Source organism: Mastigoproctus giganteus, chromosome 3 (assembly GCF_048544385.1).
Source record: "Mastigoproctus giganteus isolate SK-2022 chromosome 3, ASM4854438v1, whole genome shotgun sequence".
Lineage (NCBI taxonomy): Eukaryota > Metazoa > Arthropoda > Arachnida > Uropygi > Thelyphonidae > Mastigoproctus > Mastigoproctus giganteus.
In genome coordinates this window covers 207,533,385-207,549,024 of record NC_143577.1, presented here as the reverse complement: position 1 = coordinate 207,549,024, position 15,640 = coordinate 207,533,385, and the positions used below count along the sequence as shown (strand labels likewise).

Sequence of the window (15,640 nt, the reverse complement as noted above, 5' to 3'; positions counted from 1 at the left end):
CAATGACTGATCAAATGGAACAAGTATGACTGATCACAATGGACCAAGTATGGACTGATCACAATGGAACAAGTATGACTGATCACAATGGAACAAGTATGACTGATCACAATGTAACAAGTATGTATTTGCAAGCGTTCATATTGAATAATGTTAACAATATAAACATTTATTGAATAAAATTAATTTTTTGCAACATTCACCAAACTTTTTAATCAAACCTTGTAAGCATTAACTTAATTGAGTTTTTTTCTGTCTGCTATCCATAATATTATATATACTAATCATAAAATATTATATAACCATTATACAATTCTTGTATCTTCCCTTAGTCATTATCTTCGCTACTTGAAGATGATATATTTCTAGAAGACACCACTACAGAAATTAGAGGGAAAAGCATGCACAGCAATTTACAAGATTCTGGAGACAAATACTCCTGTGAATTAAGAGAAATGAATAGGTTAAAGAATGCGTAAGTTACCTTTCATTCATAAAAGATATGTAAAAGTTTCTAAGTTCTGATTTTTAGTGTTAATATTTTCTTTTAATTTGCATTATATATATTTACCTATAAGCTTAAATTAATAACAAAACATATTTTAATGGTTCTCTAAATTTAATTCTTCTTTTGTCTTCAAGCTGTATCAGATCACTACGATATTTTTTCTTTACAGAAATTTATATCCAACTACCTGTGTATAGGATCAGTTTACCCATCAAATCCCTGTAGTTGCCATATATATTTCTAATCCTTGTAGTTTCTGATGAAAATTTAAAGGTTTTGATGTTTAGTTAAATAGTTCAAAGAAACTTAAACAAGTTTCTTTGAACATGAAAACAAGTGCCCCCCCCCCAATTGGTTTTTTGGGGGGTGCACTTGTTTTCATGAAGAATTTTTTAAAAAAAATATGGACAAGCCATCCCACTAATCCAGGTACATACCATTTTTTGTTTATTTCTATTATTTGTATTTTATTTCTTTGAGATTATATGTATTGAAGTATATTTTAATTTATAAAAATGTGTATTCATAGCTAAATTTCATGTTAAATACATTTATTTGTGCTTGTTCTGGAACTTGGGAGCTGAAGATATAAAAGTTTGGGAACCTCTGATATAGTGGATGGAGTATTATAGGATGGCTTGATAATTTTTTCATGAATTATGGAGGTGATACAAAACTGCAATTAGCAGCTACTATTGGATTCCCCCCCCCCTTCCTGAAGAGTATATTTGAAAACAGTATACTCAGGTTTTCTGATGTTCATGGTGATTTTGCTTGGTCCTCTTTATCACTTAATTTAAACCAGTGTGACTATCTTTTATAGGGATACTGGGAATACAGAAAAAAGTGTTTTCATTTTCCATAGAAATTTTGAAAGATGTACTCTGGAATTTCATTATTTGGACTAAATCATCATTTCACAAAGAGGAAAACATTAGCATTAGCATTAGCAGAGGCATTTGATGCAAGAAAGCAAGCTTATGCACCATCAGCCAAAAAAAAAAAAAAAAAAAAAAAAAACCCACTTCCACTTCACCCCTCTGTTCGTTCAAAATACCTGTCCAGCTGAGCCTTAAACTTATTTAGGCTATCAACCTCCACCACAAGGGATGGTAGTCTGTTCCACCAACCAACCACCCGCTGGCTAAAGGCAAATTTCCGCACGTCTATCCTACATCTGTCTTTCCTCAATTTGAATTTATGCCCTCTCAGGTGATTTTTCTGAGCTAGAGGAAGAATCCCATCAGCATTGAGCATGCTTAAACCATTCAAGGCTTTATACACCTCTATCAGATCACCTTGCTGGTGCCTAGTCTCCAGACACTGTAATTTGCAAAACTTAAGCCTTTCTTCGTAAGAGCACCCCTTTGTTCCATTCACTAATCTTGTTGCCCTTCTCTGTACTCGTTCCAGCAGCTCTACATCCTTCTTGAAATGAGGCCTCCAGACCTGTATACAGTACTCTAGGTGTGGCCTGACCATTGCCTTATACAATGGAATAATCACCTCCTTATCCCTGCTGGAAAAATTCCTGTATATCATTGACAATACTCCATGAGCTACTCTTGCAGCCCGTCTGCACTGCTCAGAGAACTTCATATCTGCCTGCACAATCACCCCCAAGTCCCTTTCATTCTCTACCACTGTCAGTGTAGTACCACAGAGTTGATACGTTGCTCTGGGGTTGCTTTTTCCCATGTGTAGTACTTTACATTTGTCAATGTTAAACTTCATTTGCCACCTCTCAGCCCATCTGCTCAACCTTTCCAGATCCTGTTGCAGCAGCATAGTGTCAGTAGTGTCCTTGACAACCCTGCCAACCTTTGTATCATCTGCAAACTTGGACATTAAGCTTGATATACCATCATCAATATCATTTATAAATACAGAAAACAATAATGGACCCAACACTGAGCCCTGAGGGACTCCACTAATAACATTAGTCCACGATGAGCAGTGTCCATTGATTACCACTCTCTGTCTTCTCCCCCTCAACCACCCCTTTATCCATAGCAGCAATTTGCCTCGAATGTCACACTGCTCCAATTTGTGTAGCAGTCTTCCATGTGCAACAGTATCAAAAGCCTTTCTAAGATCCAAGTATATAATATCAAAGTTATTCCCTGCATCCAGTTCTTTTGTGACTGCATCATAGTATCCAATCAAGTTGGTCAGGCAAGACTTCCCCTTAACAAAACCATGCTGTGTCTGAGCTATAACTGAAGTCTTGTCTAAATGATCCTGCAGTGCTTCTTTAACCAGTGCCTCCATTAATTTTCCTGGAACAGAAGTTAAGCTCACGGGTCTATAATTACTTGTGTCAGCCTTTGATCCTCCTTTGTGAATTGGGGTCACATTTGCACATTTCCAGTCTATGGGTACCTCCCCTGAGTCCAAGGAAGCTCTCATAATTATGGCTAAGGGTTTGCTTACTTCCTTTGCTGCCTCCTTTAATATAACTGGATAGATCCCATCCACCCCGGGTGCCTTTCTTGTGTTTATCTTCAACAGTTTCTCCTCCACTTTACTCCCAGTTATTTCAAGATTCTGTAGCTTACTGCTAGAGTTGAATACACCTCTGGCATTCCCCTTGCTGAATAACTCCTCATGTGTGAATGTCGATGCAAAATATTCATTTAGTTTGTTAGCTACCTGAGCAGGATCATCAACAGTTGACCCATCAATATCAAGTGGACCAATCTGATTCATCCCCTTCCTTCTAGAGTTTACATAAGTAAAGAACTCTTTGCTGTTTTTCTTTGCATCCCTTGCCAAGGATTTCTCGTAATCTGCCTTCGCCTGCCTAACCTCCTTTGTAACTTGGTTGCATATCAACTTGTATCTATCATAGGCTTCTGTGTCATGTGTTAATTTGTAAGTATCCCATGCATTTTTCTTCTCTGCCATATGCCTCATTAGTTCATCTGACATCCATTTTGGCCTAAACCTTGAACAATATTTCTTAGTTGGTATGTAAAGCCTAGTAGCTTCCAAGATAAGTTCTTTGAATGCTTCCCATTTTGAATTTGCTGTTGGTAACATCATCAGTTGGTCCCACTGTATAGAATTTAAATACTGTCTCAGTCCATCGTAGTCGCCTTTACGGAAGCAATAACCCTTCCCTTTACCCCTAATGGTAGTTACCTCTTTCAGTAAATCCCACTTCAGCACACTGTGATCACTGCCACCTAGTGGTTCATTTATCTGCAGATTCTTAATGCATGAAGAATCACTGCTGATAATCAAATCAAGAGTATTACTCCCTCTAGTTGCCTCCCGAACATGCTGATGTAGAAAACAATCATCCAATAAATCCACAAAAGCCCTGCTAGTGTGTGAGTAACCAGCCCCCAAATTCCAGTCAATATCTGGGAAATTAAAATCTCCCATTATAAGACTCTCTGATTTACTGGCCCACTCTATTTCCCTGTACAGTTCCTTATTATACTCATCAGAGTCATTAGGCCTATAGCACACTCCTACTCTCAATTTTGATCTCCCAATGCTTATGTCACACCAAACTGACTCAACACTGCACTGTCCAGCGATGTCGACTGGCTTCACTTCCTTGGTTTTTATGTGTTTCTTAACTAATAGCATAACCCCTCCCCCTTCCTATCCTGTCTATCCTTTCTGTAGACGTTGTACTCCCCAAATTGCATTTCTGCATCCCTTATATCTGTGTGACACCACTTCTCTGATATCCCAACAATATCTGCCTTTGATGTTTTGAACAATACCTCAAATTCATCAAATTTATTTACTAAACTCCTAGCATTGGTGTACACGCAAGTATACCTGCACCTGTTTCTATTCTTAGCTACCCTAACACAACCCATGTGTTTACTTGTACCGCAATGGCTCCCAGCAGTCTCTGAAATACCATGCATCTTGTTTTTCAGGCTTCTGCTCATTCTAATAGAAGCAGTGCAAGAATCTCTTTCACCTCTGCCAGTGGCTACTGTCAATCTATTGGTCTTTGTCTCCCCCCAAGCTAGCAGTTTTCCGACCCACCTAACACTGCCTCGATAGCATCAGCAAATATTCTTGCACCCTTTCTATTTAAGTGTATCCCATCCCTGTAGATGCAATCTACAGGGATGGGATCCCAATCTACACCAATGCTAGGAGTTTAGTAAATAAATTTGATGAATTTGAGGTATTGCTCAAAACATCAAAGGCAGATATTGTGGGGATTTCAGAGACGTGGTGTCACACAGATATAAGAAATGCAGAACTGGAATTTGGGGAGTACAATGTCTACAGAAAGGATAGACAGGATAGGAAGGGAGGAGGGGTTATGCTATTAGTTAAAAAACACATAAAATCCAAGGAAGTGAAGCCAGTCGACATCGCTGGACAGTGCAGTGTCGAGTCAGTTTGGTGTGACATAAGCATTGGGAGATCAAAATTGAGAGTAGGAGTGTGCTATAGGCCTAATGACTCTGATGAGTATAATAAGAAACTGTTCGGAGAAATAGAGTGGGCCAGTAAATCAGAGAGTCTTATAATGGGGGATTTTAATTTCCCAGATATTGACTGGAATTTGGGGGCTGGTCACTCACACAGTAGCAAGGCTTTTGTGGATTTATTGGATGATTGTTTTCTACATCAGCATGTTCGGGAGGCAACTAGAGGGAGTAATACTCTTGATTTGATTATCAGTAGTGATTCTTCATGCATTAAGAATCTGCAGATAAATGAACCACTTGGTGGCAGTGATCACAGTGTGCTGAAGTGGGAGTTACTCAAAGAGGTAACTACCATTAGGGGTAAAGGGAAGGGGTATTGCTTTCGTAAAGGCGACTACAATGGACTGAGACAATATTTAAATTCTATACAGTGGGATCAACTGATGATATTGCCAACAGCAAGTTCAAAATGGGAAGCATTCAAAGAACTTATCGTGGAAGCTACTAGGCTTTACATACCAACTAAGAAATATTGTTCAAGGTTTAGGCCTAAATGGTTGTCAGATGAACTAATGAGGCATATGGCAGAGAAGAAAAATGCATGGGATACATACAAATTAACACGTGACACGGACGCCTATGATAGATACAAGTTGATCTGTAACCAAGTTACAAAGGAGGTTAGGCAGGCGAAGGCAGATTACGAGAGATCCTTGGCAAGGGATGCGAAGAAAAACAGCAAAGAGTTCTTTACTTATGTAAACTCTAGAAGGAAGGGGATGAATCAGATTGGTCCACTTGAGATCGATGGGTCAACTGTTGATGACCCTGCTCGGGTAGCTAACAAACTAAATGAATATTTTGCATCGACATTCACACATGAGGAGTTATTCAGCGAGGGGAATGCCAGAGGTGTATTCAAATCTAGCAGTAAGCTAGAGAATCTTGTAATAACTGAGAGCAAAGTGGAGGAGAAATTGTTGAAGATAAACACAAGAAAGGCACCTGGGGTGGATGGGATCTATCCAGTTATATTAAAGGAGGCAGCAAAGGAGGTAAGCAAACCCTTAGCCATAATTATGAGAGCTTCCTTGGACTCAGGGGAGGTACCCATTGACTGGAGATGTGCAAATGTGACCCCAATTCACAAAGGGGGATCAAAGGCTGACACAAGTAATTATAGACCTGTGAGTTTAACTTCTGTTCCCGGAAAATTAATGGAGGCACTGGTGAAAGAAGCACTGCAGGATCATCTAGACAAGACTTCAGTTATAGCTAGGACACAGCATGGTTTTGTTAAGGGGAAGTCTTGCCTGACCAATTTGATTGGATACTATGATGCAGTCACAAAAGAACTGGATGCAGGGAATAACTTTGATATTATATACTTGGATCTTAGAAAGGCTTTTGATACTGTTGCACATGGAAGACTGCTGCACAAATTGGAGCAGTGTGGCATTGGAGGCAAGTTGCTGCTATGGATAAAGGGGTGGTTGAGGGGGAGAAGACAGAGAGTGGTAATCAATGGACACTGCTCATCGTGGACTAATGTTATTAGTGGAGTCCCTCAGGGTTCAGTATTGGGGCCTTTATTGTTTTCTGTATTTATAAATGATATTGATGATGGTATATCAAGCTTAATGTCCAAGTTTGCAGACGATACAAAGGTTGGCAGGGTTGTTAAGGACACTACTGATGCTATGCTGCTGCAACAGGATCTGGAAAGGTTGAGCAGATGGGCTTCGAGGTGGCAAATGAAGTTTAACATTGACAAATGTAAAGTACTACATATGGGAAACGGCAACCCCAGAGCAACGTATCAACTCTGTGGTACTACACTGACAGTGGTAGAGAATGAAAGGGACCTGGGGGTGGTGGTGCAGGCAGATATGAAGTTCTCTGAGCAGTGCAGACGAGCTGCAAGAGTAGCTCATGGTGTATTGTCAATGATATATAGGAATTTTTCTAGCAGGGATAAGGAGGTGATTATTCCCTTGTATAAGGCAATGGTCAGGCCACACCTAGAGTACTGTATACAGGCCTGGAGGCCTCATTTCAGGAAGGATGTAGAGCTGCTGGAACGAGTACAGAGAAGGGCAACTAGATTGGTGAATGGGACAAAGGGGTTCTCTTACGAAGAAAGGCTTAAGTTTTGCAAATTACAGTGTCTGGAAACTAGGCACCAGCGGGGTGATCTGATAGAGGTGTACAAAGCCTTGAATGGTTTGAGCATGCTCAATGCTGATGGGATTCTTCCTCTAGCTCAGAAAAATCACCTGAGAGGGCATAAATTCAAATTGAGGAAAGACAGATGTAGGATAGATGTGCGGAAATTTGCCTTTAGCCAGCGGGTGGTTGGTGGGTGGAACAGACTTCCATCCCTTGTCGTGGAAGTTGATAGTCTAAATAAGTTTAAGGCTCAGCTGGACAGGTATTTCGAACGAACAGAGGGGTGAAGTGGAAGTGGTTATTTTTATTTATTTATGTTACTTTTTTTTTTTTTTTTTTTTTTTTTTCTTTTTTTTTTTTTGGCTGATGCTGCATAAGCTTGCTTTCTTGCATCAAATGCCTCTACTAATGCTAATGCTAATGCTAATGCTAATCTCTCCTGTTAACAAGTACAGTCCAGGCTGAAAAAAATTCTACCCCTTGAGCCTTGCACAATCTTTCCAGGGCCAAATTGATCGACAAGGCTCTCATCATATACTCCCTCCTATCGTGTCTGGGCAGACTTGCAGACACTTTCAAATTCAACCCTAATTCTCGGCTTTTGTTCAACAGTGACCTGTACTTGTTAAGTAATTCTGCTGGTCTCCTACTCTTAATATCATTAGTGCCAACATGTACAACTATATCACCTTTTGTGCCCTTAAAAGATGATATTTGCTCTACAACGTCATCAACCTTTGCCCCTGGCAGACATACCCTGTTCCTGTTCCACCTATCTTTTTTACAAAGCATGTGCCCCGTTTCCCTGACAATAGAGTCACCAACAACTACTAGTTCCTTCGGGACCAGCGCATTCTGCCTTGGGGGTTGTCTCTGTGTCACGCAATGCCCAAGTGCAAGCTCTGGCGTTGATGTGGGCAGCTGAGAGCTTGATGGGCCCCTCAATTTAGTTTCTTCGAGGGCATCCACCCTGTCCTTCAAGCTCTCATATAGGCCCACAAGAACGCCGAGTTGTTGCCTGATATCGATACACTGCTTGCATCGCGCACACACAAAGACATCCCCCTTGGCAGTATCATGTCCCGTACCCGATTGCTCTGCAAACATCAAGCAAACAGTGCATTTTATAAGGCTGTGAGTCAGAGGACAACTGCCCCCCTCAGTTCTGCTCTGAGCCACAGCGCTTCCATTAGCTTGAGCCTTTTGCTTTGCTGCTCTGGTCTGAGTCATGATTCTATTAATTTATTAATTAATTATGTTATGTTATTAATTATGTTAAATATAATTAATTATATTACGTTTGTAATCTAAGTCGTTATATGTATTTATTTAAACGTACAATTTAACTCCTAACGAAGTTCAACTAACGCTATCTAGTACGGCATACAACTATCGTATCACAATGGCGGGAAAATTACGAAGGTATCGGAGTTGAAACACGTGGAAACCTTTACCGATACTTTTATGCAATTACAAGGCCGAGTAAAGAATAATTACACCAAGTTAATCAGAAAATCACAAAATAATGTTATACTACTAAATTTAAATCAAAAGTTTTAGAAAAACAATAATTTCAAATCAATAAATGAGAAAAATCCACTTAGCGGCTTGGAACACGACCGTCTCTAGTAGCCTCGTCAGCAGACTCATAGAGTGAAGGAGCACATTCCTACACTATAGTGTACATACCAGTAAACATACCAAGCATGTTTTTCCTTGAGGATTATCTCTTGTGTATGTGGGGGGGGTAAAAAGTTTGTGGCCTGAGTATGAAGGGGTAGTGGTAGTGTTAAAAGATGGACAAAATCAGTCATTGTGCAGTAATCTAATATTTTGTGGGGGGGGGGGTTTAATGCTAAAGGCAATTTGTAAGGATATGGTTACAACTTTGGTGGAGGATACCCCTTCGTATTCCATGGTTAAGAAGTTGGCAGCAGAATTTAAACAAGAGGGAGAGAGCCTAGAAGATAACCCACACTGTGGAAGACCTGCAACACAACATTCATCACTCCAGAAGTTGTTGAAAGTGTGCATGATCTGGTGATGAATGATTGATGAGTAACAGTTCAGTACATTGCCAGTATCTTAAGCACCTCATCTGAATATCTGTACCACATAATAAGAGAGGTTCTTGCTATGAAAAAGGCATCAGCACAATGGGTCCCAAAGCTGTTGACAGCAGATGAGAAATGCACAAGAGTTGTCAAGTAAACAGTTGCATCATTTTCAAGCAGATCCAGCAAATTTCCTTGAGGTTTGTGACCATGGATGAGGCATGGGTCTATCAACCAGAGACAAAGGAATAGTCTAAACAGTGGAAACACAACTCTTCTCCCCCTCCAAAGAAAGCCAATTTAATTCCTTCTGTTGGCAAAGTAATGGCATCAGTTTTTTGGGATGCTGATGGAGTATTGCTAGTGGATTACCTTCAGAAAGGCCAGACAGTCACAGGGGCATTATTATGCAAACCTTGTAAAGTGTTTGCATTAAAACATTAAGAGTTGCGATTTGGTTTGGTCTTGGGTGGTTCAGTGTGCATCGACTATGCTTCGCTTTTCCTTTCTTAGCAGTGATAGATAATGGGAATTGAACACACATTATATACCCAGTAGTTTTTTTAATGAAACCATATGTATTGATAATAAATTTTATGGATAATATCACATTACTAACTTTAACCTTTTGTTTTTTTCATAATGGATTAACTGGATAAGTTGGGGGTGAGTGTTGGTTGAAGAGCATTCCTATAGTAAGTTATGAGAATTTCTCTTATATTTAACAATATTACTGAAGTAGGAAGGATTGAACTTTATTGTTCTTGTCTTTAGCAAATTAAAACATTAAAGACAAATGCTGAGGAAATTCAGCAAAGGAGTCTTTTTCCACCAGGACAAAGCATGAGGGAGGCTTTGAAATCTTGTTCATCTCCCATATTCACCAGAGCTAGCACTGATAGACTTTCATTTATTTCCCTTTTGATAAAATAGCCGTGTGGTATCCATTTTCCATACTGATAATGACATCATTGCTGCAGTGGATGCATTCCTGGAGGTCCAAGAGAAAACTGTTGAATGCTGTTCCACTAATTCAAAATAATCCAAATACCCATTCATCTTTTTTGTATGACTTTCTATAAAGAAAAAATTATGATGAAAATTAGTTCCAAAAGGGTTTCTGCATTTGTTTGAATGCAAGGAAGATATATTTCTGAATGCACCATATTTAAGTTTGTGTTTGTCTCTCTCACATAATTGTTGCACCAGAATATTTTATAATAAAAAAAATATTGCATTTATTTCCCCAAAAAGGTGCCTCCATAGCCTGGTGGGCAGGAGCAGCAGTGCGTAGCACACATTTCTTGATTAGACCGGGGTTCGGACCCGTGACCATCAAATACGGAGGATGTGGAAAGGTCAGGGAATGATGACCACCGCATATCCCCGGAGCAATATGGCCTTAGTTGCTAATGCTCCTAAAAAAAAAAAAAAAAACAAATTTCCCCAAAGATTTCATCAGTGTTTTGGTAATTTTGAATTTACATATTCATTCCAGTTATATTGAAAATTGCCTGCTTTTGCAAGTGATGCACATGCATGACTTCCCCCCCCAAGCTCTGTGACAGTGCAGTGATTTCTCCACTTGTCATTCATTTGGAGAGGTCTGGGTTCAAGACCTGTTGATGATGAGGAATTTTTAAACGCCTCTTCAATTGAGGCTTCAGTTAGCTAATCTCAGATAGAGCAATAAGAGTTTTCTCTCATGAGTTATTCTGAGTTTATTCATCCCCACAGCATACAAATTGGTCTGTGAACACACTTGTACAGGCATAATATACAATGATGCATTATACTGATGTGCCTAAAACCCAACAACTCACCTTTGCTTCTCACTTAATTCTCAATGAAACCATGTCGTCACAGTTGTTCTGACCGAGAACAAAGGAAAGTCACTTATTCCAATCACAAGATGCCATTCTTCCCCAGTTATTATGATACAGAGCACTTTAAAGAAAGTAGCAGTGGATGTTTTTGCTGATTTAGACTACATACTTGTGTAGTGCATATTTATGCACCAACCATCTCTTCACAGCAAAGAAATGTTTTAAAAAATCTCTTCTGGACTGTAATGTTTTATTAGATATAGATGATCCAAATTCCATTCTTATATTTTTGATAAGCCTAAAAAAAAAAAAAAGTTTATTTCACACAAAGATGAATAAGGACGGATAAAAAAAAAAAAATTTAGATGTTCCGCCTGCTCTATGCATACTGATTAACCTAGCCCATTTTCTTCAGTGCTCCTCTGTTGTAATGGCTGAAATGTTGTCCATCTGAAGAGTTAAAGAATTGTTTCTGAACTTCATTCATAGCCATATTTCTTGCTTTGTTTTTTCATCTCATCATCAAATTGGTTTTGACAGTTTTTTTTTTTAATTTCTTTTTTTACTTCACTATTCGATGGAAACTTATTTGCAGTGTATAAATAACAAGCCATGACAGAGTTGGTCTTAACTGGTGAAAAAAAAAAAAAAAAAAAAGATTTTCTCTTTTGGTTTTAAATATGTTTGTGAAGTTCAGTATTTCATTACTAGCTGCCAAATTACTGTTCAATTTTTAGTTCTGAATGGAGTGGTTAATATATTGCAAGCAGCAGGCTACCTTTAACCAGACTTGGCTTTACAGATTTTGAGACTAGCTCAGTTCTTTTAGCAGTTCAATTTAAAGATGTTTTAAATTCTCAATATGTGAAAACACTGAAGAATTAAGATTATATAATATAGTTAGTACACTAAAGAGATTGTCTTGTTTGAATACAGATTGTCTTGTTTGAATTAAAAGGCACAGACATGAACAAATATTCCTCATGAAGTAAAATAGGTTATAATATTAATTAAGGCAAAAAGATGAAAATAAACTAGGTTTTTGCTGCATTACCAAAAAAAAAAAAATAAAACTTTGTATAACAATCTGTATTTTTAGTCTTTCCAACAGCCAGAGAGCACTGATCCAGCATTTCAATTTCTGAAAACTAACTGTCCCCTGTGTTTTCTTGCTGCAAGAACTAGGCCAAAATCTGGTTTCCTCTTCTTTTTCAAAGTTGGATCCTGATGTATGATGTATTTTATTTATGCTTTAGTATTTAGTATAAATTTAGACACATTAACACAAATGATCAGTTTCCTAACTGATTGATGATCACCACCTTAAAAAACAGTAATGGTTCTCACTGGTCAACCAGTCTTGACAAATTTCTGCCAAGTGACAGCCACCTTGTGCATATATTTTCCGGTATTTTCTTGGCAATTTGTTGTGAAGATTTTATGTCTCTGTATCCTTTTCTTTTATCAATTTCGCTCAAAGAAATTTTTTTTTATATTTACAACAGCCATATAGTGCAAGGAAGCCAAAGGCCTTTTTCTGCACCTACCAAAAAAAAAAAAAAAAAAGAGAGAGAGAGAGAGCAATACCTAGATGTTTTTCCTGTTTCAGCAGGCCTTTGAATTTAGCCAAACTGTCAGCCTTAACCAACCATGAAAGCAACTTATTCTAATGAATAACAATTTGCTCTGTGTGTGCGCATGCATGCACGTGCAACTAAGAATCATGGTGCTTTAATAATTTGTCCAGTCCTTCAGATATATTCTAAATGATGACCAGATGGCATTTGGTTCCATGATTGCAGATCTTCAGCTTTATCATAAATATTCTTTTAGTATGATTACTTTATTTTACCCCTGTGATATTATCAAAACTCAACATATCTCCAGATCCAAGTACCTGATAATTATTTTTGATGTTTTTAAATTGGGGTCATTCTTGATCCCACAATAGTAGTTACATTATATAAGAAGTGCCTCCGTAGCCAGGTGGGAAGGAGCAGCAGTGCGTAGCACACACTTCTTGACCGGGGTTTGAGCCCGTCACCACCAAATACGGGGGATGCGGAAAGGTCAGGGAATGACCACTGCGTATTCCCGGAGCAATATGGCCTTAGTTGCTAATGCTCCTAAAAAAAAAACACAACAACAATATTATATAAGAAAGAATAGTAGTTCAGGGTCAATAATGTGAAAATTTCATCCTTTTTCATTTACCTCCCTCTCCCCTCTTAGAGCCCTATTAACCTCAGTAAAATACCCTCTAAGGTATCTAGTTGCCAAGCTCGTCGCAGCTCACATGTTCAAAATCTCGCTTCACATGGGCACTCTTTTGTTAATCTTGCAAGGCACATTAGCCATCTCTGGACCTTTTCAATACATTTGATGTCTTATTTTAGGCATGACTTCCCCATACCTGGTCTCACAATTGCCTTATATGGTGGAATTATTACCTTCCCTATGGGAAATTTTTTTTTTTTTTTTTTTTTTAAGTCCAGATAATGCTCAGTTATTTCCAACATCCATCTCATGAGTGACACTAATAACAGTTTATCAGGTTAGTTAGACAAGATTTTCCTCTTTCTTAAATAATATACATCCACTTTGATAGGCAAACTTTGCTGCAGCCTTTTCCGGACCTAAATTTATTAAATGATAAAGACTGTCTATAACAGTGAACCTAGTAAGATTGTATATTGTCCACATCCCGAATGATCAGCAGTGATCATTCGTGTATTAAGAATTTGCAGATAAAGGAACCACTAGGTGGCAGTGATCACAGTGTGCTGAAGTGGGATTTACTCAAAGAGGTAACTACCGTCAGGGGTAAAGGAAAGGGTTTTTGCTTCCGTAAAGGGGAGTACAGTGGTCTCAGACAGTTTTTAAATTCTGTACAGTGGGATCGACTGACGATGTTACAAACAGTAAATTCTAAGTGGGAAGCATTCAAGGAATTAATCGTGGAAGCTACTAGACTTTTCATACCGATGAAGAAATATTGTTCAAGGTTTAGGCCTAAATGGTTATCAAATGAACTAATGAGACTCGTGACAGAGAAGAAAAATGCATGGGATGCATATAAATTATCAGGCGACGCAGAAGCCTGTAGCAGATATAAGCTAGTCTGTAATCAGGTCACAAAGGAGGTTCGGCAGGCAAAGGCGGATTACGAGAAATCTTTGGCAAAAGATGCTAAGAAAAACAGCAAGGATTTCTTTACTTATATAAACTCTAAAAGGAAGGGGCTGAATATGATTGGTCCACTTGACATCGATGGTTCGACTGTTGATGATCCTGCTCAGATAGCAAACAAACTGAATGAGTATTTTGCATCTACATTCACACGTGAGGAATCATTACAGTTTGAAAATGGAAGAAGGTTATCAAATTGTAGCAGTGTGCTTAATGATTTTGTAATAACTGAGAGCAAAGTGGAGGAGAAATTGTTGAAGTTAAACATAAGAAAGGCACCTGGGGCGGATGGGATCTATCCAGTTATATTAAAGGAGGCGGCAAAGCAACTAAGCAAACCCTTAGCCATAATTATGAGAGCATCCTTGGATTCAGGGGAGGTTCCCACAGACTGGAGATGTGCAAATGTATCCCCAATTCACAAAGGAGGTTCGAAGGGTGACACGAATAATTACAGACCAGTTAGTTTAACTTCTGTTCCGGGTAAAATAATGGAGTCACTGGTTAAAGATGCATTGCAGGATCATCTAGACAAGACTGCAGCAATAATTCAGACACAGCATGGGTTTGTTAAGGGAAAGTCTTGTCTGACAAATTTGATTGGTTATTATGATGTGGTCACAAAGGAACTGGATGCAAAAAATAATTTTGATATCATATACTTGGATTTCAGGAAAGCTTTTGACACTGTTGCGCATGGAAGACTACTGTACAAATTGGAGCAGAATGGTATTAAGGGTAAGTTGCTACAATGGATAAAAGGATGGTTAAGTGGGAGAAGACAGAGGGTGGTAATCAATGGGTGCTGCTCTTCGTGGACTAATGTTATTAGTGGAGTCCCACAGGGTTCGGTGTTGGGTCCACTGTTGTTTTGTATATTTATCAATGATATTGATGAAGGTATATCAGGCTTAATGTCGAAGTTTGCAGATGACACGAAGGTTGGCAGGGTTGTTAATGACAGTAATGGCAGTGTGCTACTGCAACAGGATCTAGATAATTTGGGCAGATGGGCTAAGAAGTGGCAACTGAAGTTTAACCTTGACAAATGCAAAGTACTGCATATGGGTAGAAGTAACCCCAGAGAAACGTACCAACTGTGTGGTACTACACTTAAGGTGGTAGAAAATGAAAAAGACCTGGGAGTAATTGTGCAGTCAGATATGAAGTTTTCTGAGCAATGTAGACAGGCTGCTAGGGCAGGTCATGGGGTTTTGTCAATGATATATAGGAATTTTGCTAGCAGGGAAAAGGAGGTGATTGTCCCTCTGTATAAGGCAATGGTCAGGCCACGCCTTGAGTACTGCGTACAGGTCTGGAGGCCTCATTTTAGGAAGGATGTAGATTTGCTTGAGCGTGTACAGAGAAGAGCAACACGATTGGTGAGGGGAATGAAGGGATCCTCTTACCAAGAGAGGCTTAAGTTCTGCAAATTGCAGTGGCTGGAGACTAGGCACCTGCGCGGTGATCTGATTGAGGTCT

At 38.9% G+C, this 15,640-nt stretch overlaps 1 protein-coding gene across 1 annotated transcript in view; it reads left to right on the top strand.

Moving 5' to 3' along the window:
* Positions 1 to 15,640, top strand: part of LOC150088634 (HAUS augmin-like complex subunit 3) — a 142,322-nt gene that overhangs the window by 62,655 nt on the left and 64,027 nt on the right. Inside the window, exon 6 of the mRNA XM_090370276.1 lies at positions 333 to 475. Within this exon, the coding sequence (XP_090226402.1) occupies positions 333 to 475 (143 nt within the window). The remainder of the gene's footprint in view (positions 1 to 332; positions 476 to 15,640) is intronic.